The following is a 27323-nucleotide window of genomic DNA, read 5'->3' as shown; positions in this document are numbered from 1 at the left end:
AGGCTGGAGACTGGGTGGGAGGCAGTCCCTGGGGCCAGAGTGTCCTCAGGTCAGCTTCCAGGTTTCAGAAGCCTGTTGAATGAGGGGAAGCTGCTGCCTGCTGTGGCAGGGGCGGGAAACAATGCAGGGCCCTCCTGCAGGAAGTGGAGACTCCGAGGGGAGGGTGGGAGGCCTGGGCTGCCAGGAGAGGCAGGTGGTCTCCATCTAAACAGCCAGGCTGTCTCCCAAGACTGGACTTCCGGGCTCCCCATGAAGAGTCGAGTCAGGAGAGCCTAGGGGTGCCTCTGAGGGCCATCTGGCTGCTCTCACTGTGAGAATGGGATGCTGACATGGTTGCCATAGTTACCATGGGAGGAAAGTCAACAAGAGCAATGGAGCCCAAGGGGCCAAGACAGCTCTGCCTTCTGAGTCATCGTCCCACTTGGTCTCTGTTTGTCCAGAAGGGGGTTAAATGGGATGAGCTCTGACGGTCCTTTCAGCACTGACCAGGTTTAATGGCATGATCCAGGGAGTGGACTGGTTAGCTCTGACCACATGCAGGGTGGGACCATGGAGGGGGGTTGGTATCTGTTCCAAAATACACCCAAGCCTTTATTCCCTGACTCTGAGCCAAGCCTTGACCCCACACTTGACCCCAGACCCCTGGTCCTGGACTGAGCCAGACCCACCCAAGCCCAGATTCAGCCTGCAAGAAGACAGACAGAGTGCCTTAGCTGGAAGCCCAAGGTGGCTGAGACCCTGTGGCTCATCCTGCGATGCGACAGGGCCACTGCTGAAGGGCGTGCTGTGTGCAGAGCTCTGCAGCCTCTCCTCAGAAGGGAGGTTTATGCTGGGAACAGTGAGGGTGTAGAGGAGATGGTCCTCAGTGAGATCTGGCTCACAACACATGGCACACGCCCCCTCTTAGGAAGGTCCCTTCCAGCACTAGGAGCCAGGGAGGCTGAGAGTGCTCTGGTTCTCAGATTCCCACCAACCTCCAAAGTCCCTTCCCCCTGAAACTGAGGTCAGGGCCATTCTCTGGAATTTCATCTCACCCCCTGGCTGTTGTCCCACAGGGCCAGCAGGTGAGGGGCCCCAGATGCCAGACAAGGACAGCAAGGCCACCATGGACACAGAAGACACATACGGAGGCAAAGCCAGCTCAGAGCCTCAGAACTTGAGACCTCGTGTGTTTCACAGCATCAAGGTACCTCTCTGGCCAGGCGGGGCCGGGCCTCCAGCCCTGCAGGTTGGGCTGTGTAATGAGGCCGGTTTCTGCCTTCCTCTGTTTCCTTACCTGGAGGGCCCTTGGTTGTGAGGATCTAGGGGACAATTTCTGAAAACACTTTTTAGCTTGGATTTGGGTTCATAGACAGTGTCCAGAACATGTCCTTTCCTACCAGCGATGAAAGAGGGGTTGTCCTGTGGACAGTGGAGGACCAGGACACTCGCCTCCTGTTTCTCTAGAGAAACGAAGTACCCAAGGAGGCCTGGCTCCACAAGGGTGGCACTAATCATCCAGCATCACTGTCACTGACACCTACTGGGTGTCAGACCCTGTGCCAGGTGGTATTCGTGCATGATTTTTCGTTTTTGGAATCCCGGGGTGCTCTACCATTGAGCTATTTCCTCTGGCCCTTTTATTTTTTATTTTGAGAGAGACTCACTAAGTTGCTCAGGCTGACCTTGAACTTGCTATCTTCCTGCCTCAGCCTTCCTGAGTAGCCAGGATTATAGGTGTGCACCACCACATGCGGCTTGAAGTGAATAGATTAAGCTCTGACATAAATACTCTATTTTTTAATTCTTTGAAGCAAGTTTTCTTGGGAATTCTGCCAGTTTTTTAGCAGGAGGAGCACAGACAGACCGGGATGTTTAGGGTGGGGTAGGATCGGGTGGCTTGGGGATTCAGTGTGTGTGGGTGGTCGCCAGTGCAGTAGCTCTAGGGAGAACTGAGTAACAGTGGGGTGGGAAAGGAGATGGGCCAATTTGGGAGAGTTTACAGGAAAGGGGCAGGGTGGTAAAACAGGGAGGAAGGTCCAGGTCGGTGTGAGCGGATCTCTAAGGGTCAAGAGGGCCCCCACCATTCCCGGCCCTGTGGAGACTCTACTCTGAGTCACATGGATCTCTGGTAGCCCTTAGACCCCAGGACAGTTTGTGTAGTTTTGAGGCCTATGTGAGACGCCTTGGGCTATTCTAATAACTAACTAAGTACCCCCCTCTCCCACCCCACCCCCACCTGCACATTCCCTCCCCACCCTGACACATCCACTTCCGTCTCTGTCTCCTTTCTCTTCTCTCTCCCTCCCTTTCTGTCCACCTGTGTGTGGCCTCCTCTGACTCTGGTTCCCCCATCCCTACCCCTTCATTCATCCTCTCCCATCCTCATCCTCCTCTGTTCCATCCCTCTGTCTCCCTGCCACCTCCCGTCTCTGATTGTATCCTCTGCTGTCTCCCGGTCCCTCCACCCGTGGCCATCTCTGTGTTCCTCCTGCAGTTCTTCGTCCTGTGCCACAGCCTGCTGCAGCTGGCACAGCTCATGATCTCCGGCTACCTCAAGAGCTCCATCTCCACGGTGGAGAAGCGCTTTGGCCTCTCCAGCCAGACCTCGGGGCTGCTGGCCGCCTTCAACGAGGTATTGGCCCTGGCCCAGCCACAGGGGTGGACCCCAAAGGAGGCTCACACCCCTAGATTCCACCAACCTCCTCTATTACTACTCTTTCCTTCCCAGGCCTAGGGCAGCCCCCCAACACTGCCCTCCCTGAAACCCTCCTTAGCTTTCCCCTCCCACCTTGTCCTGGATCAGAAACTGGCCAGCCATAGTGCAGACAGAGCAGGCCCCTCCTGCCCCCAACCGTCATCCTGTTTGCAGCTGTTCTCTAAGACCCTGCAGCCTTGCCCTTAGGAGCACTTGGCTGGAGGGCACCAGATGTTTTAGAGCGAGGCAGGGTCCCCAACCCATCCACTCATCTTTGGCCTCCTTTACTTTCTCAGACACCTAGCTATTGGCTGTCCCAAGAAGGAATTCGAGAAAGTCACTTCTATTGTCTCCAGAGAGGCTTTCGTTACAGCCAGGGAACTCTCTGACCTTGGAGTGTGGCAGGGTGATGCCTTGGAGGAGTGTCTGTCCTCAGAGTTGTCCTGGGAGCAGCAGACAGGCCTCTGCCTGCAGCCCACAGCCAGACAGGAGGAGTGGATAGCTGCTCTGGTGGATTAGGAGATCAGATTCCAGCTGTGCCCAGCCCTCCACCCCAACAGATGTTTCACCCTCAGAGAAGGAATCAGTCTCTTTCTGCCCCTCCCCTGCAGATTTCTGTGAAATTCCCTCCCTTAGGTACTGTGTCATATTCCTCCAGACCTAAAGCCTTCCAGCTGCAGTGTCCCAGAATGTGCCTCAGCACCCCACCCCCAAATCTCAGAAGGGAAAGGCAGTTCATCCATAAAATGGACAATGACCGTCCTTCCCAGGGCCAGTTCCACCAACAACCTGTGCTGATATGGCCCCACTCCCCTGCCCCCCGGACCCTGGAGCTTGCCCACAGTCACTGGCCAGGAAGTGGGGGGGCAAAGGTAACCTTCCCTTGCAATCTCACAGATCCTTTCTAAAATATATTTATTTGTTTGTTTGTTCATTTATGCAGTACTAAGGATTGAACCCAGATTGTTTTACCACTGAAATACAGCTCCAGCCCTTGTAATTTTTATTTTAGGGCAGGGTCTTGTTAAGTTGCCCATGCAAGTTCATAATTCATAATTCATTCAAATTCATAATCCTCCTGCCTCAGCCTCCTGAGTCACTGGGATTACAGGCGTGAGCCCACACACCGGGCCACAAGTCCCCTCTAGCATAGCACCCTACGATTGTGATTTAAAGGTTGGAAATTCCAAGCCTTAATTCTCTGGCTTCAGACTTTCTCTGTTGAGTCTCTCATTCATGAAGTCCTGAAGCTCAAAATCAAAAATTTTTCTCCACTGCCCATTCTCCTCCGTGTTCCTAAATGAAATTGATCTTCTAGCTTTGTGCTCATTTCTCTTCCTTAAAGGGGCAGCGAGATCCTTCCTAGGAGGACCCAGAATCTATGTTTATAAGAGAGATCAAAATAATGCTTATTCATCCAGCCAGTCCATTACACAGATAGGAACATGGAGGTGCAGGCCCTTGCCTCTGGGTCTGGTGCTCCACTCTGATGGGTCACCTCATCCCTTTGCAGGTGGGGAACACAGCCTTGATTGTGTTTGTGAGCTACTTCGGCAGCCGAGTGCACCGGCCCCGTATGATTGGCTGTGGGGCTGTCCTGGTGGCCCTGGCAGGCCTGCTGATGACTCTCCCGCACTTCATCTCGGAGCCGTACCGCTATGACCACAGCAGCCCTGGTAAGAGCCGGAGGGGCAGGGCAGGAGAGCAACATGAGGCATGACAGTCCTGTGCACCAGGGCCCATCTGCAGGCTCACGTTAGGCAAGATGGGTCCCCACTTCCCAGTCCTCTCCATCCACCCCCACTGTCTCCCCAGGCCTGGGTGGGTGTCTCTGGCAGGCCTGGGGAGGGAAGCAGGGGGTAGCCCCAGGGTAAAGGGGTGAACCCTTGCAGGCCTTTCTTGGTCAGGGCGGGCTCATACCCCTGTAGCTTATTTGAGGTAGGGGCCAATTTACCATGCAGCCTACTTTAGGGCCTGGCATATTGTTGGTGCTCAGAAATACTTGTAGAAATTAACAGTATCCCACAGCAGCTCCTCTCCACTGGACACCAGTCTAAGCACTTTCTGTGTATTCGTGCATTTGATCCCCACAAGACAGTGGTGAAAGAAAGAAGGAATGAGTGAGAGAACAAATAAGAAAATGAAAGAGTTTAAGTCAGGAATAGCGGCACCTTGTTCAACCCAGTGGGATTTTGTTGTGGGCTTCCTTAACAGACAGACACCTGTCTCTTAGAGAACCACCAAAGCAGCTGAGCATTCGCTCCATCCCTTCCCACTCTCCGGCTCACCGCCTGCTCATCCACCTATCCACACTCCTGCTCATCTACTTGCGCATCCATCCTCCCACCTACCCACAAACCCAGCCACCCAGCCAACCAGAAGTGCCCGTAATAGAACTTCCGTGCTGCCTACTCTGGGGGACTCAGTCCTTGCCCCCAGCGAGCTCCCAGACTGGGAAAGAGACAGACAAATATAAAGCCCAATGTGTCAGTTGTGTGGGGAGAGAGACACAGGGATGCAGGGAGGCCAGGGAGGGAGCCATGCCCTTGCCAAGCATCAGGAAGTTCCCCAGGGCAGGAGAGCTGTCGGAGAACACCCGTCCTCCCTTGCCTCCCTAGCAGCCCTCACCTCTGGAGCTGCTAAGCCCAGGGATGAGAAGATGAAGCAGACATGCCCCAGTTCAGTGCGGGTTGGGGTCAGCGTGGACGATTCTGCTACAAGGTCCAGAGCCCAGCACCTTAGGAGACGTTGGGAGGGAGCCATTAGAAGTCTAGGTGGAGGAAAGACATTCCCAGCTGGAGGGAGCTGCCAGGAGGTGGGCCGTGGCTGCCCTGGAGAAAAGGTGGGCATTGCAGGAGGAGGGCGGGACGTGGGCAGGGCCAGAGAAGTGGGGAATTAGAGTGCACCTGAAGCATGTGGGTGGTTATCCAGGCCTGATGGACAGTTACCTATAGGACCTCTTGGAAGGCTGAAAAATAATACTTCCATGCATTTCTTTGCTGAGAATTTCCACTTTAACACAGTTTTTCTGTGCAGGGTCACACAGTTGGCTGAACAAGTGGGCGAGACTCATGATCTCTGAGCCCCCTTCCTGTTGGAACACTCCTGGCTACTTCATTCATCCTTCCACCTTCCTCTAGTATTTATGTTGCTCAGTATTATGTGGCAGGCCATCTGTGAGCCACTGGAGACTCAGGGGTGGGAAAGGCAAATACAATCTTTAGAATAATCACCATTATCTAATGTCCAGTAGACGCCGGGGAGGGGGGCACCACTCTCCCCGAGAGGCAGGTGTCATCATTATTTCTTCACCAGTGAGGACACTGAGGTTCAGAGAAGAGAAGCTCCCTGGCCCACAGCTAGTCAACTGTGCCCAGAGCCCTGCTCTGAACTCCCGAATTATTCTGCTTTTGAGTCCTTCATCTCTAGAGAATCAGTTCTAGGAGATCCATTTCAGAGGTGAGGAGCAGAGGGATCTCATCCACGTCACACAGCAAGGCCGGGGCAGCCTCTGATAGAGGCCTGGATCCATGGCTCTTTCCAGTTTGAGGGAGTGGCCCTTGGAGTCCTGGATCCCACAAAAGGAAGTCTGCAGAGAGAGGGCCATATTTATACCAAAAAACCTGAGATAATAATAGTGTGAAGATCTCCTCAAGTTTGCTCACCAAATATTGGTGAGCTACAGGGAACAGGCATCTGGTACTAAATTAAGAACTTGTCCTTTCCTGCACTCCGCATCTGTGTCCTGAGCTGACAGTGCTCCCTCCCCAGAATGAGTGACAAGGGCACTGCCTTCCCTGCCTGGCCCTGTCAGAAGCCCTGGTCTGGCCCCTCACACTTCATGATCCACTGTTCCAAACTTCTCATTCTACTGACACGGAGTCCTCACGCGGCTCAGGGTTTTGCCTGTACCGTGACCTGTCCCTGGAACACTGCCCTTCCCTCTCTTTTTGGAAAATCCTGTTTGTTTGTTCTTCTGGACTTAAAAGCTCTACCTCTTTTGACCTCTTCACCCCACCATTGCATGGCTCTTCCAGATGCCTCTGCTTACAAAGTTGACACAGGGCAGTTTGAGGTCAGGGGCTCTGAAGTCAGAGCACCAGGGGTCCTGTCCTTCCTCTGACCCTTGCTGATTGCTGTCTGAGCTTCAGTTTCCTCGTGTGTGAAATGGGGTACTGAGCGCACCTGTACCCTAGGTTTGCCAGGGGATCAAATGATTGGTATAAAGTGCCTACAACAGTGATTTGCGAAAGTCTGGTAAGTGCTCTTGTCTTAGCTGTGATCCCATTTTTATTCTTTCTCAGAGGATATGTCACAGGACTCTGAGGCTTCCCTATGCCTGCCCATGACCTCAGCCCCGGCCCCCACTCCTTCCAATGACAGCTGTTCCAGCTACACGGAGGCCCAGCACCTCGGCGTGGTGGGGATCATGTTCATAGCTCAGACCCTGCTTGGCGTGGGTGGAGTGCCCATTCAGCCCTTTGGCATCTCCTACATCGATGACTTTGCCCACCACAGCAACTCGCCCCTCTATCTTGGTGAGGACCCACCAACTCCTTGGGCTCTGAGGGTCAGGCCAATATCAGGTAGGAGAAAGAGAGGCCTGGGGTGGGGGCTGGGTGTTGAGTCCCTGACCTCCACCCCATCAGGCCAGTAAAGGTCCAGAGAAGCCCTGGAGAGTCCCCAGCTCTGAGAGTGGGAGTGGGCACTTCTTGCCCACTGAGGACTAGACAGGCCCCGACCTGCTGAGGAAAGCCAGGGCCAGAAGGTCCTAACCTAGGCTTTGTGTTGCAGGGATCCTCTTTGCAGTGACCATGATGGGGCCAGGCATGGCCTATGGGTTGGGCAGCCTCATGCTTCGCCTTTATGTGGACATTGACCGGATGCCAGAAGGTGAGTCTCAGGCATGAACATTTGTCCCCAGGAGTATACAGATGCTAGCTCACTGACTGCTGGTTGTATAGTTGACAGTACTGCCTCCTCAGAATGAGTGACAAGGGCACTGCCTTATGGGGGACCTAAGTTCAAACCCAGCCGCACCACTGACCTGTTACCCTCTCTGAGTTTCTGCCTCCTCATCCTTGAGGTCGTCTCTGTCCTATCTCCCAAGGCTGCAACCAGAATCCAGTGAGGTAGTGAAGAGAAACTGTAAAGTGCCATCTAATGAGAGCTGTGCTCGCTGTCACAAGCCTTCACCTTGTCACCTGCCCATCCACCTCCAGGCCACCACCCTGGCCCGCTATTGCTGTGGACAAGGAGGAGAACTGGCTCTCTTGGCCTGTGGGGAGCTCCCATATTTAATGGGGTACAAGTTTCAGGCAGAATAGAGAGGACAACGAAAGAATGAGCAGGACTCAGTGACTCATGTGTCACTTTGAGGGGGACAATGCCGGGGGGGGGCCTTAGGGAACCTTCTAGCTCTGATCACCTCAGAGTCTGAGAAATTGCTGGGGGCACCATTTGGGAAACAGTAGTCTCTGATCCAGCTAGAGGTCAGAGTGCACCAAGGATTGGGGCTCTCGCTTGGTCTGAGGTGGCAAGAGGGACGGGTGTTGGGGTTGCCACAGCTCTGGAGCTCTGGGGCAGGGAGGGGATAGAAGGGTATTCCTGTTAGAGCATGTCACTGTGGCTTCTCATGGCCCTGCTTGTCACACCGGCAGCTATGAGCTTCAGGTTGGCCTTCTGCCTACTGCTGCTCAGAAGTTCTCTACCTCCCCTGGAGATTTTCCAGCAGGTCCTAGAAGCCCTGGGTGACATGCACATGGCTGGTTGGATTTTCTCTAGCTCTTATCCATGGGTGCCTCAGCAAGGACGGGTCTGGGGATCTCTACAGCAGTCACTAGGATCAGTCATGCCCTGCCTCCCTTTCTTCTAGCCCCAAAGCCAGACCTGGGCTCTGGTTGCAACCCCTCTCCTCCCTGGGAGTCAGGGGTTACCTAGGTTTGCCAGATACACCTCTGCTCTGGAGGAAGAGGATGTGTTTTCTGACAGTGTGTGCATTCATCCTGGAAGACGAGGCAGCTCCACTGGCAGATGACACATTTCTGTGGACTGACATGCCACTTCCCAAGTCCCTCTTTCTTTATGGGGGATTTCATAAGGTGGGAGGATTTTGCCTGCTTCAGGCATAGACTGATGCTGTGAGCGGGGGAGTCGAGGAGCTGTGTGTGTGAACTCGCCTCAGCCTGGCACCAAGGCAAGGCAGATAACAAGCAACGAACAAACCAAGTCCTGTGAATGCAAAAGCCACAGCTCTCCCAGACTGCTGGGTGCCAACTGGGTGCCCTGGCCCCTGCCCAGGAGCCGCTGAAGGCGAAGCACCTGGGGAAACAGCTGCACAACTGGTGGTTGCTGTTATCATGCATTTGCAGTTTTATAAATATCTGCAGATGCTGTGGATATTGAAGGGGGAGGTCCCCAACTCAGCCTGGGTTTAAAAAGTCCCAGGGCAGATTTGTGCACTGCAGCCAGCAGGTACATCAGGGATAATCCAATCCTAATTAAGCCTGGTGGGGAATCAAAACCATCCAGGGAACTTGTTAAAGGTGCACATTCCTCGGTCACCTTCCACCCCCCACCCCACTTCTTGGTCATTCCAAGTAGGACTTCTGGGAAGCCAAGTAGTTTTGACCAGCAGCCCCGGAATTTCATGTAGGCCTGAGTCCCGACCATTATTTAATATATTAATAATCAAAAAAGTAATGGTAATAGGAAGAGAAGGAAAAAGAAGAGGAGGAGCAAATATTTATATAATATATCTACTTTTCTAAGTACATGTATTTTTTGGTAGATTTTTAAAAAAATTTAATTAAATTTTTCTTTTAGTTTTACATGTATTAGTTTCCATAATTCTCCAACAACCCTATGATAGGAAACAAAAAAGCTATTATCCCCAGCACTCCCCCTAAAACTACTAATATCTGTATGTCACCACAGGAAGAAACTGAGGCTCAAAGAAGTGAAATAACTTGCCCAAGGTCATAAGTTAGTAATGGAATCCAGACCCAGTAATCCATTTCCAAAGTCCATGATCTTGACCACTGCACAGAAGAAGTGAAGAAGCTAAGGCCCATAAAGGGTCAAGGTCTTGCCCAAGGTCACACAGGACATAATGGCAGAATCAAGACCAGGAGGCAGGTCTCCTGACTCTGAGCTGGCACTGACTTATTTCTCAAAAGCCAGACCCAGGGTGGTGACCTAGATGTGTCAGACCACCTGACCCCAATGTCTCCATGGTCTTCTCTTACAGGTGGTATCAACCTGACCTCAAAAGACCCCCGATGGGTGGGTGCCTGGTGGCTGGGCTTCCTCATCTCTGCTGGCATGGTGGCACTGGCTGCCAGCCCCTACTTCTTCTTCCCCAGGGAGATGCCTAAGGAGACGCATGAGCTTAGGTGCCGGCGAAAGTTCTTGGCAGATGCATCGTCACCTGTCAGCAAGGTAAGCCCCTGTGTCCCTGTCCTAGCCTAGGCTCCACCCTCCACTTATGTGTCTTCCTCTATAGCAGTGAACGTCCTCCCTCCGGGGCCCTGTGTGTCAAGCTTACCAAGATCCTTTCTGTCGGGGCACCTCCCCAGCCCCACAGCCAGTGCCATCAGCTCCTTCCATGGCTGAGGAGCTCTAGGCCCAGAGCTGGAAATGACTTACCCAGGATCCAAGTTGGCAAGGGAGTGCCCAGGCCTGCCTGAGTCCACGTCTTTCTGAGCTGTTCACTTAGTTTTGTAAATTCTGAATGTTCTGTAGGAAGGCTAAGGACTGCCGGGCACAGAGGATGGGTCTGGGAGGATTTCCTGGAAGAGGAAGGACCTGAGCTGGATGTGAAGGATGGGTGGAAGCCCAGAAATGAGAGGGGCAGCCATTTAGGTGGAGGACAGAGAGGTTGGCTATAGAAGTGAACCTGACCTCTTTGGGGATAGTGAAGGGGACAAATGTGCACTGAGTGCCTCTTCTGGGCCAGGATCCAGACTGGACATTGGAGGTCAGTACACGGTCTCTACCCTTAAAGTGGGCATAATATGGCAAGGAGAAGACTCCTGGGTGAGGACCAGCAGTGGGCAGGATGCACAGGGACAGCCACCAAATGTCCTGCTGAGCTCTCAGAGCGGGTGGGCTTCTCAGAGGCCTAACTAGGTGCAGGGATTTGCCTAAGGTCACAAAGCTGGCTGAGAGGCAGGACACTGCGAGCCTTGGAGGGGAGAGACCATCCTGAGCCAGGGGACTCCACGTTTTCTAGTAACTCACAAAAAACACAAGGTATAAAAGACAATAAGTTGACTCCAAATGAAAAAGAAAATGACAGAAGGAGGAGGAGGAGAAAGAAATGCTTTTTTCTTTTCTTTGCAATCCTGGGTTTCTTTGCAGTGCCAAGACGTTGAGCGTCTAGGCCAGCTCTCTACCACTGACCTACACCCCCAGCCCTTTTCGTTTTATTTATTTTTTTCAGTACTGGGAAATCAACTAAGGGGATGTGACCACTAAGCTAGACCCTTCGCCCTTTTTATATTACTTTGAGTCAGGGTCTCACTAAGGTTGTCTAAGGTGGCCTTGAACTTGTAATCCTCCAGCCTTAGGCTCCTGAGTTGCTGGGATTACAGGAATGTGTCACCATGCCCAGCAAAAGAAATGCTTTTTAAAAGTTTAATTTTATGTCACTAATGTCAACTTTACCAATTCTTCTTTAACAATCACACTACATGTCGTTACATCCTGAAAATTTATGCAATAGATTTCCTCTTTTCCCAAGCATAGAAAGCAGTTGTTGAAAAATCACAATCATAAATTAAGTGAGCTACTTGTTGCTAAGTAATTCTAATTTTGAAGGGCGATTTTAAAAATCCTGTTGGATATTTTGCAGCAAGGAGAGTTCTGGTTCACGTGGCAAGTCGGCTGCTGCATGGGCCTCCTTAGAGCAAGGAAGGTTGGGCCAGGATGAAGGCTGGAAGTGTCTCTGCCTGGAGAGGCTGGGGTTTGAACCCAAGCCTGCCTGACTCCTGGCCCAGCTGCCCCACAGAACCTTCCCATCCCACCCATGCTGGAGCAGAGGGTATGGACACGGACCCAAGAAAACAGGCTGGAACAGCCAGCAGGGGCCAGAACAGTTTTTACTGGTGGCTTCAGGGGCAGCAGGTAGCCTGGAAGAAGTATAAGCAGGGAGTCCTCTGGTCCATCTCGGGTGCTGGGTAGATAGAGGGCTGTGGAGGACCAGGGGTGTGTGGAGGTCGGGTGGTGGGTGAGCAGCTGCGCAGTGGAGCAGGCAGGGAGCAGCGCTTTGGTAGTGAGGGGATGGGGCTGGATCCACGTGCTGCCTGGGAGTGGGACTGCCCAGATGTGGGTGCCGCTGTGCTGTGGAGGCCCCAGAGAGTGAGGCGTGGACTGGGTGCACTGTCTCAGAGACAGAAGCAGGTGTGGGGAAGGACCAATTTCAGGGGAAGAAGACAACTGGGGACTTCACATTCTCCTTCCCGGTTCTGCCTAGCTCAGGGCCAAAGTTTGGAGGAAATGGAAATTGGGGAGGAGTTCCCAGAAGTGAGCGTGATCACAGAGGAGGATAAGAGGCTGGGTTGCTTGTGTCAGATACTCTTGAGTTGGAGCCTAAATTTGAAAGAGGACACCAGTGGGCCATGGGGTAGATAGGTGGAAGAAGCAAGGGGGCTGCCTGTGTGAGGCTGGGTCACATGTCAGCAGTACGACCTTGAGCAGCAAGCCACTTCCCAGTCTACACTGGTGTGTGAGGTGCCTGGAGCAACACTCCCTGTGCCTCAGATTCCGAGAATGTGCCAGTCCTGAGTCGGAGCTGCTGTGATTCCCAGAGTTGGGTTTTGAGAGCTGCGTGTGATGATGCTTTGAAACCCCGGCTCTCTGGCTCCCCAGCTCCCCGGCTGTGAACCTGTCTGGCTGTCTGCATTTATTCTGTCAGCACATCAGGGATGGGAATGGGGAGGGTAGGGGGTGAGAGGTTCTTAAAAAAGAACTGAAGGCCGAGAACATGATGATCTGCTTCCAGCAGCTCTCAGGCAATAAATATTGATGTGGGAGGAATCGTTCCTTGGCCTCCTTGAGGCTGTTTGCAGCCTGGTCGGGCTGTTTGCAGTAGCGCTGGGGGCCTGACCCACTAGGGCCACTGATGGGGAGGTGCATGGAGTGGGAGGATAGCCCCAAAGAGCAGAATTGGCTGCCATAAAATCCAGGTCCCCAGAAAGGAACATATATCTTCTGTAGGGAGAAGGAATGGGCAAGGGGAGAAAAAATTTCACTTGGAAATTCCTTCAACATCCCTTCCTAAGCTTAAGGTTCAGGGCCCCCTGTGTCCTTAGATGTAAATGCAGTTTTTAAAGGTATCCAGGAGATGGTGGTATATAAGGATTCTGTGACCCAGAGAGGGTCTCTGGCCTCAGTCTCCCAATCTGTATCCTGGGCAGTAGATTTTTCAAGGTCTGGTGGCTCTGACAGGTTCAATACTGTCTCCTCTGAGCATTTTTATAGGGAATTTGAGGGGTGACTCCTACACTCCCTGCCTCGAAGAGCTCTGTCGTAGTGAAGGAAGGATGGGTGCAGAGAAATCAGGAATGCCGAAGTGCCAGCTCAGGTTTCTCCAGTGGCTGTGGCTATGACAGTGGTTCTTTGCCTAGGGGTAGGGCTCTGCAGAGTCTGTGGAACAAGATGGTCTCTTAGGGGCTCCAAGTTTTCTGTTCCCACGTGTGCCTGGGGTGGTGGTATCCCTATTCAGCCAGTGCTCCTCCTCTGAGAACCTGCCCCTGGAGCTGGGCCAGGGGCCAGGAGGGGGCCAGCCAGCTGCTCCCATTCTGTGAAGGATCCCAGCCTTGCTTGGCCTGTGAGCATCACTGGATTCCATGACTTTCTCTTGGGTCATCCTTACCAGGAGTTTATGTGTCTGTTATTTCTGGGAAACCTCTGAGAGTCTGGGATTCTAAAACCATTCAGATTTGAATTTCTATGTTTCTAATAGTTGGAGATTCACAGGTACTTGGGTTTCAGTGTTCTGAGGTTCTGTACTGGAAATAGAATGATCAGGAATAGGGACAGGAGCCCGAGGTGGTGAAGGTTCTTAAAACACAAGACTTAGAGCTTTTCTATTAGGATCTGCCCACATTCTTCTGGGACTTTCATGTTCCTACTGCAGCCTTTGCAGGCCTTCCTGTCCCCTGAGCAGGTCCCCTCCCAGGCCAGCCTGGGGCCCTCTGTGTCCTTCCCAACCCTGGTAGTCCAGATTGTGTCTCCACCCTCACCCCACTGCTCTCTAAGGTCAATAGACTTGAGAGACGATCCAGTTTGGTGGCCCCTGCACCTGTCTGTATGAGGCCAGGTTCTGGCCCCAAAGGGGTAAGAGGCTCCCCTTCACCTAGCCCCCCCATACAGCTTCCTCATACACCAGGGATGGAGCCCTTTTTTGCGGGGGTGGTCTGCTTATGTGGTTTTCAAACCACTCAAAACTTCACCATAAAGAAAATGAAGAGGGATGTCCCCAAGCAGAGCTAAGAGCCTTCTACTCTCTTACACACACACACACACACACACACACACACACACTATGGCAGTTTTTTTCCCCCTGTGCTGGGGCTTCACACTCATGCTAGGCAAGAGCTTTACCACTCAGCTGCACCTCCAGCCCACTACACCAGTCTTTAGAATGAGATTTCAATTAGGGAAAGCATTCTATTACTAAAAACCGTTTGATCTAGTGTGATACCCCCATTGACAGAGAAGAAGACTGAGGTTAAAGAAGAGAGATAACAGGTAACTGATCAGACCCAAGAGGTACCATGTGAGTTTTCTTGGCACCTGAGGCATCCTGCAGCTGCAAGCAGGAGGCAGCCCAGCAGGATTAGGTGCCCTGCATCATATCAGCCCAGCTCTGCTACTTACCAACTCTGAAATCTGTAAAATGAATATAACTTCAGTTTGGGGTTTTTGTAAGAATTAAATGAGGTAAAGTGTGAAGGTCAAATGGTTTAATGTCCAACATACAGTCTCAGAAAAAGTGGAATGTAGCCAGGTGGGTACAGTGTGGAGGCACATGCCTATAATCCCAGCTATTCAGGAGTCTGAGGCAGGAGGATCAGGGTTCAAGGTCAGCCTGGGCAACTTAGCAAGATATGTCTCAAAACAAAAAGTAAAAAGCACCTTGAGCAAGTGGCACATGCCTGTAATACCAGCAGCTCAGGAGGCTGAGGTAGAAGGATCGAAAATTCAAAGCCAGCCTCAACAACTTAGTGAGGTCCTAAGCAAATTAGTGAGGCCCTATTTCAAAATGAAAGATGGGGGGTTTGGGATATAGCTCAGTTGGTAGAGTGCTTCCCTCACAAGCACAAGGCCTGGGGTTCAATCCCCAACATCACAAAATAAGTAAATAAATAAATAAAAGGTGAAAAGGTCTTGGGTTGTAGCTCAGTGGTAAAGTACCCCTGGGTTCAATCTCCACTACAGAAAAAAGTGAAAAGGGTAGGGAGTATAGCTTAGTGGTAGAGCACCCCGTGTTAGGCCCACTCTTAAAAAAAAAACAAGACCACCCTCTTTTTCTAATATTATTTTTAAATGCTTTAATTTATTTTTAATTTTTTGAATTATTTCAATTTTTTAATTGGCAAGTAAAAATTGTACATATTTATGGCATAGAAAATGTTGTTTTGATAAATACATGCATTGTGGAAGGACTAAATGAAGCTATTTAATGTATGCATTGCCTCACATACTTATCTTTTGGATGTGTATGGTAAAAGCACTTAAAATCTACTCTGCTCTTTTAGCAATTTTCAAGTATACGATATCATATTAGTAACTGTAGTCACCATGGTATACAATAGATCTCTTGCACTTATTCCTCTTGTCAACCTGAAGTTTTGTGTCCTTTGATTAACATCTCCCTGTCCCTCCCCTCCAGGCCTGGGCACTACCGTTCTCTGCTTCTGAGTTCCACTTCCCCAGATTCCACATATAAATGAGATCAGGCAGTATCTGTCTTCCTGGGTCTGGCTTATTTCACTTAACATAATATACTCCAGGTTCATCCATCCTGTCACAAATAGCAGCCTTCCTTCTTTTTTAAAACAGCACTCTGTTGTTAGAGACCACATTTTCTTTGTTCATTATCATAACTTAGGTTGATTCCAAATCTTGGTTACTGTGAAAAATGCTGCAGTAAGCATGGTCATGCATCTCCCCACCCCACCCCACCCCAGGCTAAAACAACAAACATTTCTTGTTGCTAGTTCTGAAAGTCTGAGCCAGGGTGCATGGTCATGTTCTGGTGAGGGCTTTTGGTTCCTTCTTGCTGCATTCTCGCATGGCAGAACCAGATGTCTCCTTGATGATATATTAATTCATTTCTTTGGAAATACATCCAGTAGTAGAATTGCTTGTTTATGCTGTAGTTCCTTTTTTTTTTATTTTTTAAATTTTTGAGGAACTTCCATACTGTTTTCCATAATGGCTATACTGATTTACATTCCTACCAACAGTGTGAAAGTTTCCCTTTTCTCTGGTTACTAGACAGCCCTTGTTACTTTTTGTCTTTATTATAATAGCCATTCTAACTGCAGCAGGTGGTGCCATGATGCTTCCTCACCCGCTGTGCCCAGGGTCACTCTACCACTGAGCTACATCCCCAGCCCTTTTTATTTTATTTTGAGAAAGAATCTCGCTGAGTTTCAAGGCTGACTTCAAACTTGGTGATCCTCCTGACTCAGCCCCTTGAGTAGCTGGGAATACAGGCCTGCATCACCAGGCCCTGCTGGTCCTGAGTTTTCCAATAGCCAAAGGGAAAAGGGTGACTGGTTACAGGAATCTCATTGAAAAAAAGCTGGAAGTGTAGTTCATTCCTCATAGAAGCTCACACTCGCGGGTGCTCTGCTAAAGACCTCTCCCCGCCATAGAGGGCTGTGAAGTTGTACAGATGCCCCGCTCCTATGGCTGCTTCTCACGGTGATATGAGATGGAATTTGAGAGCTGTCAGTGAATTCCATATTGCCCACCAAAGACAGCCCAGGCTCCATGGGATTGGGGACCCCAGGACAGGACCTTCTGGAACTCAGTTCCGTGTACAGGTTAGCTCCAGGATCCCTGGAGGCCCAACAGCCAATAGGGCCTTCGTGGGCTGAGCTACATAGTGTGCTGTGCCCACATCTTGCCACAGTCAGCACAGAGCCCTCAGAGGGGAAGTTCCAACAGCCCTCTGCCCAGGCCTGCTGACCCGGGGAAACCACAGCCCAGATGGGTCCCACTCCAAGCTCCCCTTGAGCAGAAATACAATGTTTCCTGTTTTTGGAACCCACTATTAGTCATCTGTCCTCAAAACAAATGAGGGATAAGAGGCGGAAACCTACTGGGAACACAGAGGACAGGAGCTAGGGGAAAGTTAGGGCTCCTGATAGTCACAGAATAAAGCTCAATCCTTTAGTCTGGCCCCAAGCCTCGTAGATCTGGCTCCAGTCCCTCTCTAGCCCCAAGTTGCTGCCCAGCTAGTCACCTGCTGTAATCAGGCTGGTGTCCCAACTGCCTGCCCCCACACAGGCTTCTTCTCACTACCATAGGTTAGTTTATACTAAGCCCTGCTTAAATCACCTCTCCCTTCCTTCTACCCAGCCCCAACCCAACTTCTTCCTACCAACTCCTTCTGCCTTCCCTGGCCCCCCAGATCAGTCCCTCCCTTCTGGTCTTCACACCCCACGCTCTTTTTCACAACAAGAGTCAGGGATATGGGAAAGCCTGGCTTTGAGAGCCTGATCTACCAATAACTTGTGGTGACATTTCTCTTTGGGGGCCTCAGACTTCTCCTCTGTAAAGTGGGTAAACAAATGATGCCTACATCAAATAGGCTGTAGTGGGAATTTCATGACATGGTGGATGTGACTGTGTAGACCTTATAAGGATGTACATGTGGGAACAGATGACACTACTGATATTTTTACTATTTACCTGGAGATGAGGAACTCACCAAGATTCTGTTTGTTTTTCAAGGATAAGCCTAAATCACCCTGATAAGAATGTTGGAAAGCTCTCGGTCTCTCTCCAGCCTCTCCTCTTTCCTTCCTGGGGCAGCACCTGGCTCCACCGTGGTGTCCTTCCCAGGCCACTCTCCCATCTCAAGAACAAGGCCAAAAGAAATACCCAGGAGCCACCTTATGTAATTCTAAATTTTGTTTTTTCTTTTTTTTTTTTTTTTAGTTGTTTACAGACCTTTATTTTATTTATTTGTATGTGGTGCTGAGAATCAAACCCAGTGCCTCACACATGCTAGGCAAGTGCTCCACCACTGAGCCACAACCCTAGCCCCTAATTCTAAATTTTCTAACAGCCACACTCAAAAGTGAAAGAAATTAATGTTAATAACATTATTCTATAGTATATAGAATAATATCTAAAATATTCTAATTTGGACATATAACCAATATAAAAAAATAATGAAGTCTTTTCCATTGTTGACACTAAGTCCTCAAGATATAATGAGTATTTTACAATTAGGACATATCTCAATTTGAACTTGCCATATTTTAGGTGCTTAGCAGCCAGATGTGGCTCTAAGGTACAAGTGAATAGGTCCAGGTGTCTCACCGGAAGAAAATTTCAATGGTGAGATTTCAGGCCCCTTCAAATTATACTACTGGGGCTGGGGATGTGGCTCAGTGGTAGAGCACTTGCCTAGCATGTGTGAGGCACTGGGTTTGATTCTTAGCATTGCATATAAATAAATAAAATAAAGGTTCATTAACAACTAAAAAAAAATCATACTAGTAAGATGTCTCCTAACTCTGCCCGTCCTGACCAGGGCAGCTAGCTGACTCAGAGGATTTAGAGGAGAAAACATGAGTTTCCTACCTGCAAGCTGGAGCTCAGGTCTTAGTTCTGCTGCTTTCAAAATGTGTGTTGTTGAACAAGTCACCTAATCTCAGAGCTTGTTTGCTCACATGTGAAGAAGTGTCCGGCTCCTTCGGCAGGTCTCAGAGAAGGTGGAGCAGGTTTATGCACATGAAGCCCTTGGTCCACATCCCTGTGGACTGAATCTCAGTTCTGCTAGCCCCTGGGGGTGCTCTGGGAACCCTTTGCTGGTCTCTGAACATCACAGTGCTAGAGCTCCCTCCCAGCATGTGCATCTCCTCTTGATGTTCTCATTATTCTTCCAAGAACCTGGCAATGCTGGCTGGAGCTGTCTCTTATACTCCTTCTTTTAATGGGAATTTGTCTGATGCTCACTGTTTTGCCCCAGGCCCTGTGCTAGGAACCAGGGTTTCAACAGAGAACAAGATAAACATGATTCTTGCTTTTACAGTGCTCAGAGTCCAGCAGGGAAGATAGACACAGAGCAAGGTTTGACCCAGACCTAAGTGTATATAAAGTAGATGTTTGTTTTTTTTTCTTGGTCCTGTACTGGGTATTGAACCCAGGGATGCTCTACCACTGAGCTGCATCTCTAACCTTTTTTCTTTTTTCTTTTGAGTTACCCAGGCTGCCCTCAAACTTGCTGTTCTTCTGCCTCAGCCTCCCGAGTCACAGATTATAGGGTGCTACTGCGCATAGTGATAAGCAGATATTATTTATTTTCTCTAAGAATCAACATAACTTCTACTCTAAAGGCCTATACTGCCAGATCCGCCAAAAACTAAACCTCAGCCCTTCTCAAGGATCTCCCACCAAGTTGAAGCAAAGTTCCTGAGGTTTTTAGTGCCCAGGCTCCAGGTGGGCCCCATACCACCCATGTCACTACAGCCATGCCCACCTGCCATCTTGACCCATATGAGAGCAGAGGAGTCTTGTGTGGCTAGGACCACAGGGGCCCAACCTCCCTAGGGCATCCTGTAGCCTGGTATTCAGAGGTGACCTGCCTCCCTGGGCCTCATCTCTGAGGGTGGCTCCCCACTTCTTACAGAACCCACAGAGGGCTCGGTGTCTGTCCCAGCCTGGTTTCCAGAGTTTTGTTGCAGAGAATGTCATTCCCTTCTGCTCACTCTCCCAGGCCTCCCTCTCCTCACACCCCCTGCCTCAACCCACAGAATTCTCCCAATGGCCTCAAGCTTTGAAAACAAAAGCTAGGAGGGAAAACCTGGCAACTCATTAGTGCTCTCTGCCTTGCCACAAAAGTCCCCTGAGGCCAGGAAACTCAAAGCCTGCTCCCTGCTGGAATGAAAGAAGGGAGGAGCCAGGGAAACCCCGGGGGAGAGGGACACAAGGAATGAAGGTTTGAATGAATCGCCCTGCAGGGACAGGACAGGCTTTTAGCAGCCAGCCCAGGGAGCAAGGCGAGATGAGGATGAGGATGCGTGGCCGCCCCTACAGGGATTCTGAAATGTGGGGAGATCCAGCATTTGCCTCATGAGGTCCATAAAAATACAGAGAAGAAGAAAGATGTCAGACCCTGACAAAGGGTGGCCAGGTCTGTAGGGAACTCAGGGAGACAAGAGGGAAAACCTGAGGAGCCCAGCCCACCCGCCTGATGGCACCTAGCCTCCTGGACCACACTCCTAGTTATGGAGAGCTGACTGGCTCCCAGGGCAGCCTCTTCCAAATTATTCTTTACCGTGGACTTACATAGTCTTCCATAGAACTGGTTCCTTCTCATTCCGAGCTCAGGCTGCATAGCGGAATGTATGAAATCAGACCCCATTTGGTCACTTAGACATTCAAATGACCCTGTATCAGTACCAACTTCTCCAAGACTTAGTTTCCTCATCTAAAAAGTGCGCACAGAGATAGCACCTGCCTCACAGTGTTTGGGTTGGGATGCAGGAGAATCACCCGGGCCTCAGCGGCCTTGGCTGCCTCCCTCCTGTAGGCTGTAGCAGCTCAGAGCCCAGACTCTGGAGTGGAGCTGTCCGGGTTTGACACTAGGTGGGCCACTTTCTAGTTGTGTGACTTGAGGAAAGTTACTTCATCTCTGTGTCTGTTTGGTCATGTGAATAAAAGGGCTTTTCACGGCATCTACTTCCAAAGCTGTTGGGGAGGGCACTGTGAGTTCTATGCGAGTCCTTAAAACTGTGTAGTCGGTGCATGGAGCAAGCACGTCATAGGCATTAACCACCGTTTATTATTATTTCCTTCCAAAATGGTGATTGTGCCCACCCACACAAGCCTTCTCTTCCCCGGCCCTCTCCTTCAAGAGTTGCGTGGAGGCCATCCTTGTCCAGGTTGAGGCTCCTTCTCCGTGGTGTCCGTGGGCATCCTCACAGCCTTGGCCCAGAGCTGAGCACATCCTCCAGGGGTGGCTTGACTCTTCCCAGGGAGGAAAGGGGGCTGTTTTCTCTTGTCCTAATCCTCCAGCTCCCATTCTTCCCCAGAAGACGGTAAAGAACAGGATGGGCCCGTAGACCCACACCATCCCCACCTCATGGTAGCCCAGCTCACTGGAGGCACTTGCTCCTGGTGACTGTCCAGGTGATGACAGTCATGAATGACATAATAACTGAAGAGAGAGATATGGTTGTCATCATGTTGGTGAAGCTGATGGTGGTGGGAGTGGAAAAGATTTTAATGGTGACAGCAACACAGATGATGGTGGTATTGGGGTAGCAGTGACACCATTGATGGCAGCAGTAGGAGTGACATTAATAATGATGTGAGGAATGGAGATAATTGGTGGTGAGAGTAGTGATGATGACAGGATCATGAGTTGACGGTGTTCCTGGTGACATTGGTGGTGATATGGTGGTGGTGATGAAGATAAGGTTGGTGACACTGATACTGGTGAAGACCCTGGCAAAGATAATGATGGTGTTCAAGACAGTGATCATGTTCTTGATGATTCTGATAATCATATTGGTTCAGGTGACGGTGATAACAATCCCAATTGTTGTGCTGGTGATGGTGGGAACTATGACAGAGACAATGGTAGTAATAATCATGTTGTGATGATAGTATCGTTGCGAATCAACTGGTCATGTATTCAGGATATTGGAGATATGATTTGGGACGATTTTTAAGGTAACAGGAATAATACTGATGATGATAGTTATGGTGGTAATTTTCATGGTCGAGTTGGTGACTATTAATATGCTAATGATGGTGATGACAAAGTTTAGCTATAGGAATTTCATTGTTTCCTCATTTTATATATATCTAAATCTATATATCTATATCTATATCTATATATCTATATCAGGGTTTGAATCCAAGGACATTTAACCACTGAGCCATACCCCCAGCCCTTTTTAATATTTTATTAGTATTCATATTTTATTATTATTTTAGAGACAAGGTCTTTGTAAATTGCTTAGAGCCTCACTAATTTGCTGAGGTTGGCTTTGAACTTACAAACCTCCTGCCTCAGCCTCCCACTACAGGGATCACAGATGTGTGCCAACCACCCCACCATTAATCCCTCTTTTAAAACCCTCTGTTGAGTACCTATAAGGCCAAGAACAAATGGAACACTGTTGGCCTCCATTGTGTCTGATGAAGTGACAGAGCTTCCCCTCTCCCCACCCTCCCCACAGAGCTTCCTTGAGTCCAAAGCCATCTCTGGGTAGGATCTCTGGCATCCAGCTGACTACCCTTGATTGTATGTTTCCCCAGGGTGAGAACTCTCCCTCTGAGCAGAACCCTGGGGAGTCCCTGAAGAAGCAGGATGACCTAGTCCAGATTGCACCAAACCTGTCTGTGATCAAGTTCATCAAAGGTGAGTGAGTTCAGGCCAGGTGCTGGGGAGGCAGGGCCAGAGGACCATGCATGACCCAACCCCTACCTGCCTTTCTCTATTCACCTTCTATTCCTGCAGGGCTGTCATGAGCACCACACATTCCTTCTGAGTCTTGGCTGGGAACATCTTGTGAGTCTCTGCTCTCCGCCCAGAACATCTGCTTTTATTGCTGTCTGTCAAAATCTTTCTTGTCCCTCTAGGTCAAGCTCAAGAGCCACTCTTTGCTTCAGCATGCCTGGCTCTCTAGCAAGCAAGGCTGCTTCCCTCCCTCCTTTGGGCTCTCAGAACCCTCAGAGCTTCTGTATCAGCTCAGATCTGTGCCACGTACTTATCCAGCCCTTCCCCTAAGTGAGGAGTCTCTGAAGGTCAAGGCCTGAGCTCTTCCTCTCCCACCCACCAATGAGCCTGCAAACAGGGCCTCAGTAAATACTTGTTAAAGTCCTAGGCTGTGGCATAGATGAGGGGGCTCTGGGCTGAGATCTAGAGACCTGATCTTTTATTCTGGGTCTTTGCTTCTCTCTGGGCTTCAGTTTCCTCCATGCAATTTCTCAATACAGTAAGACTCAGACTCAATGAGATAAGAATAATGTAGCTTGGATCAATCCCGTCACCAGAGTCCACAAGAGACCAGGCAGTCCTTTCTAAAGAGTCCAATCCCATGAACACTGATTGAGTGCCTGCTGTGTGGCAGGCTCTGGGAGAGCCCTGGATGGCAAGTCAGACAACCTGGACTTGAGGCCGGCCCACCACACTAGCCAGTGTACAGTCTGGTAGAGTTCCTTTCCTTCCCTGAGTTTCCTCATCTGAAAGATTGGGTCAGTAATCTTTGCCACTCTCAAGGATGATAGCCCTAATCAAATGGGATGATAAATGGAAAGTCCCTATACATTGTTTTTAAAACTATACTTCCAAAAGGAACACTTCTTCCCATCACCACTCCTACCCTATAGTTCTTATTACGACCGTAAATGGAGCTGCCTGTGGTTCAGGATAGTGTCATTCATAATCCCTCACTGGGGACTTTTCAACAGGGAAGAATTAGGCCCAATCCTTGGGAAGAGCTTCTTAAGACTCGACGTTGGGGGTATTAGTAATCTAGCCCCCCCATCCCCCAGCCCTGATCTCCAGCACTCCCAGGGAAAGGGATGCCTGGACTCCATAAGGTTGAGCCTTGAGGCAGGGGCCTGGACTCCTTAACCTCAGGTCATCCCCAGCTGCTGGAAGCCCTCAGCACACTGCACCATGGAAGAGCTTATTAATCACTGTTTGGCTCCTGCCCAGAGGGAAGTTGGAGCCAGTTGCTGAAATTGAATCCTAGAGTTGGGGTTCTAGGCCAGCTTGTCTCTGGTAGTTTAAGCTTCTACATGAGCCTGCAGGAGACCATGACAGGGCTGACCATGGGCCCTGTGGCCAGTTAGCCAGCCTGGTTTCTGGGCTTCTACTGAGCTCCACAGGGGCCAGGCTGACCCACAGCCTGGCCTTGACCACCTGGAATCATGGGGGATGTCTGATGGAGGATACGAGGTTCCTGAGCTGGGGGAGGCTAATGAGGGAGACTGACTAATGAGGGAGACATTGTCCTTGGGTTAAAGAAAGCCCCTGGCCCATGGGATCAGTCCTAAACTGAGTGGGCCTGTCCCATTTGAGGCAGGTACAGGCCTCTGAGTTGAGAGAGGCCCCTGGCTTTGTCACCGAGTGACTGTCTGCCCTGGTGTGTCTGATGGTGGAGACCGTGTGCTGAGCTGAGGGAAGCCCTGTCTTTTCAGGAAGCCTTGCCTTTGAGCCGGAGGCAGGCCCTAGAATTCCCTTTCAGGTAGTGCTGAGTGAAAGGCACAGCCCTGTCCTCCAGGAATTTTCCATCTGTTCTGGAGACAGCTGTGGGTTCTGAGATGGAGGATGTGCCTATAGTTCACTGCAGTGATTAGTGCAAGAAACCATCAGTGGATGGAACTCTCTGAAGTCAGGCTGCCAGAGAGGCTAGGAGTGGAGCGGGAGGGAGGAGGGGATCCAGGGAGAATGGCACTGCAGTAGGAGTCAGGGGACTCTGGGGAATTCCTGGCCTTGGTCTGGTTGAACCTGGGCCTGGGCGTGTCCCTGCTCCTTGCTGGGCCCCACCTTGCAGTGAAGGTATAACTTGAGTCTGTATAACTTGGGTCAAGCCATAGCAAAAATCCCCTGGCACATACAGGACCTCAGATGCCCTAGCCAGGCAGTTCACAGGAGGGAGGGAGAGAGGCCCAGCAGTCTCCTGGGGTGAAGGCCAGGCCATGCTGCTGCACTGCAAGTACTGGCTGGATGGGCTTTGCGCAGAGGGGGAATTCCATAGCCCCAGCCCCCTCCCACCCCACCTGGACCATCTCTCTTTATTTCCTGGCTTCTAAGGAAACAGCTCCTCTCCCTACCCAAGGCACTAGGGCACCAGCTGGCTTGGCCCTGCAGCCTGGCAAATGCTCTGCTTCTCTTCCTCCCTCACCCCTGTCTAACTTCAGTCTTGCCTGCTGCAGGTAGAAACACGGCTCTCCCTGTTTTGCTGAGAGTGGAGAGCAGGTGGCACATGTGAACACAGAAAGTGCCTTTGGACGTTCCCTGGGCTGCCCCTATTGATGAGGGCACTGGACCTCAGAGGGCAAGGGACTTATCCATCCCCGTGCTCCACGCAGGTTAGCAGACCTGCAATGAGGCAAAGCACTGTTTTAGGGACAGGAGATGGGGGTGGAAGAGTCATCAGTGCCCCAGAGGCCGCCTCTGTTCCACGCTCCAAGCTGGGGCCATGCTGGGCTTCTACAGAATTCTTTTTCCTTCAGAGTCTGCCTCTCCAGGACCCCTCTAGGTTTGTCCCAACTCCAGGAAGCCTCCCAGTACTAGGCCTTCTAGGGTTTCACCTTCTCTAGAGGCCTTAGATTCGGCCCCAGACATTTTGATATTTGAACACATATTCGTCGTCATTCCTTCATTTCTTCATTCATTCTTCATTTGTGTATTGAGTGCCTCCTGTGCCCCTGCTCTGGAGGTTCAGTAATTAACACAACAGTCTAGAAAACAAAACAAAACAACAACAACAACAACAATAAAAACCTGATCTTAAAAAAAAAACAGGTTGGGAAGACAATAAAACAGTTAAATGAAGAAAATGTGTAATCTGTTAGGCAAAATGTTCTGGAGAAACTAGGGATGCAGGCTTGGGTTGGGGACCCAGGAGGGAGGACTAGGTCTGGGTCAGTTTGGAAAGAGCTATAGCAGGACAGGATGGAAGGGGCCTAGCTGGGGAAAAGGGATGATTAAGTAGAATTGAAAGAATGAAATGGGATCAGATGGAGTTAATAATGAAATGGAATCTAAAGGGATGGCATGGACCAGAACTGTACAGAAATAAATAGAATTTAATGGAAATGAACACGTTGGATAATATGCAGTCTAACTCAATGGCATGGAAGGAATGAAACAGAATTTCAAAACTGGAATAGAATTACATGGAATGGAGTCAAATGCAATAGATCAGAAATGAATGCAAAATAATTAAATGGAATGGGATGGGCGGAAGGAATGAAAAGGAACAGAATGGCTTGAACTGAACAGGAGGGGATGGACAGGCACGGGGTGTGGAGAGCCGGCCTGCCCATGCCCACCTCTTTCCCACTTACCCAACAGTCTTCCCCAGGGTGCTGCTGCGGACGCTGCGCCACCCCATCTTCCTGCTGGTGGTCCTGTCCCAGGTGTGCATGTCGTGCATGGTGGCGGGCATGGCCACCTTCCTGCCTAAGTTCCTGGAGCGCCAGTTTTCCATCACAGCCTCCTATGCCAACCTGCTCATTGGGGGCCTCACCATCCCCTCAGCCATCGTGGGCATTGTGGTGGGGGGCGTCCTGGTCAAGCGCCTCCACCTGAGCCCCATGCGCTGTGGTGCCCTTTGCCTGCTGGGGTCGCTGCTCTGCCTGCTCTTCAACCTGCCCCTCTTCTTCATTGGCTGTTCTACCCACCAGATTGCAGGCATCATCCACCAGCCCAGGTGTGTGTGTGTGTGGGGGGGGGTGAGGGCCAGCAAGGGGAGGCTGGGACGGGGAGGGCAGTGGACCTGGCAGAAGCCAGGTCAGTGGGGCATCCCTTACCTTACTCTCACCTCCCCGTAGCTCCGTCTCTCCACCTCTGCCCCAGAATCCTCCATTCCAGCCCCTCCGTCAGCTAAGGTTCAGGCACAGGACATTCTCTGTGGAAGGCCCCAGGGAAGGCAGCAGGCACCATTAAAAGGGGCCCAGATGGAACTTCAAGGGCAGGGAAGCTCAGGCCTGGAGAGGGCTGCAGGCTGAGTTGGGGCAAAACCACTGGTGCAATGGCATCTCCAGAGTGGCCACGCCCTGCAGGGCCAGCATAAGTGAATGAAGGCTATGTCATAAGAGGTAGGACCTGGCTCAACCAGAGGAAAGCTTTTGCTCCCAGCCAGAGGTTAGAGCCTGCCCAGAGGGAGCAAGGCCCTGCCCTTGGGCTAAGATGGGAGAGAAGTTGAGGGTCAATGGCCCCTACCAAGGATGCTGTCAAAGGGACTTATGCATGGAAAGGCTGGAAGTCTCTGAGATTCTTGGTTCTTAGATCCTGGGAACTACAATTCTGTTGTCCCATGATCCTAGCATTGCAGAAGTCTTTGTCCAAGTCTGTGGGGCAGCACTGCCCCCTCCTCCACAGTAAGGTCCTTGATGCCTATGCCCCTCCCACTTCTTCCCACACCCCCACTCCCTCCTACTTCCTCCCCCTCCCACATCACATGTATCCGCCTCCCCTTGGGAGCCTTCTTGGAGAGGTTGTTGGAAGTTCCACTCCGGCCTCTGTCCCAAAATGATCTCATTTTTCCTGGAAACTGCTCCAGGCTTAGTTAGGTTGGCCCAGCACCCAGCAAGAAATCCCCACCTCCCCTGCCTGCCTCCTGCTTGGCATCTCCTTCCTGCACCCAGGTGCCAGCCTTCCTCCCCTGGGGCTTCTTCCACTTGGTTGCAGCTACAGGGGCCCTTGCTC

At 50.8% G+C, this 27323-nt stretch overlaps 1 protein-coding gene across 11 annotated transcripts in view; it reads left to right on the top strand.

Annotated features, from left to right (window-relative positions):
* Positions 1-27323, top strand: part of Slco2b1 (solute carrier organic anion transporter family member 2B1) — a 55853-nt gene that overhangs the window by 11580 nt on the left and 16950 nt on the right. For all 11 annotated transcript variants that reach the window (XM_048788055.1, XM_048788060.1, XM_015477409.2 and 8 more), the window contains 8 exons: positions 1056-1186; positions 2477-2614; positions 4191-4353; positions 6982-7215; positions 7472-7570; positions 9927-10117; positions 22196-22298; positions 25968-26325. In XM_048788055.1, coding sequence (XP_048644012.1) covers positions 1079-1186; positions 2477-2614; positions 4191-4353; positions 6982-7215; positions 7472-7570; positions 9927-10117; positions 22196-22298; positions 25968-26325 — 1394 coding nt within the window. In that variant the 5' untranslated portion in view covers positions 1056-1078. The remainder of the gene's footprint in view (positions 1-1055; positions 1187-2476; positions 2615-4190; positions 4354-6981; positions 7216-7471; positions 7571-9926; positions 10118-22195; positions 22299-25967; positions 26326-27323) is intronic.

The sequence above is a fragment of the Marmota marmota genome, unplaced genomic scaffold (genome assembly GCF_001458135.2).
Source record: "Marmota marmota marmota unplaced genomic scaffold, marMar, whole genome shotgun sequence".
NCBI classification, from domain to species: Eukaryota; Metazoa; Chordata; class Mammalia; order Rodentia; family Sciuridae; genus Marmota; species Marmota marmota.
The sequence above is the reverse complement of the archived record's forward strand: the minus strand, read 5'-3'. Positions and strand labels throughout refer to the sequence as shown.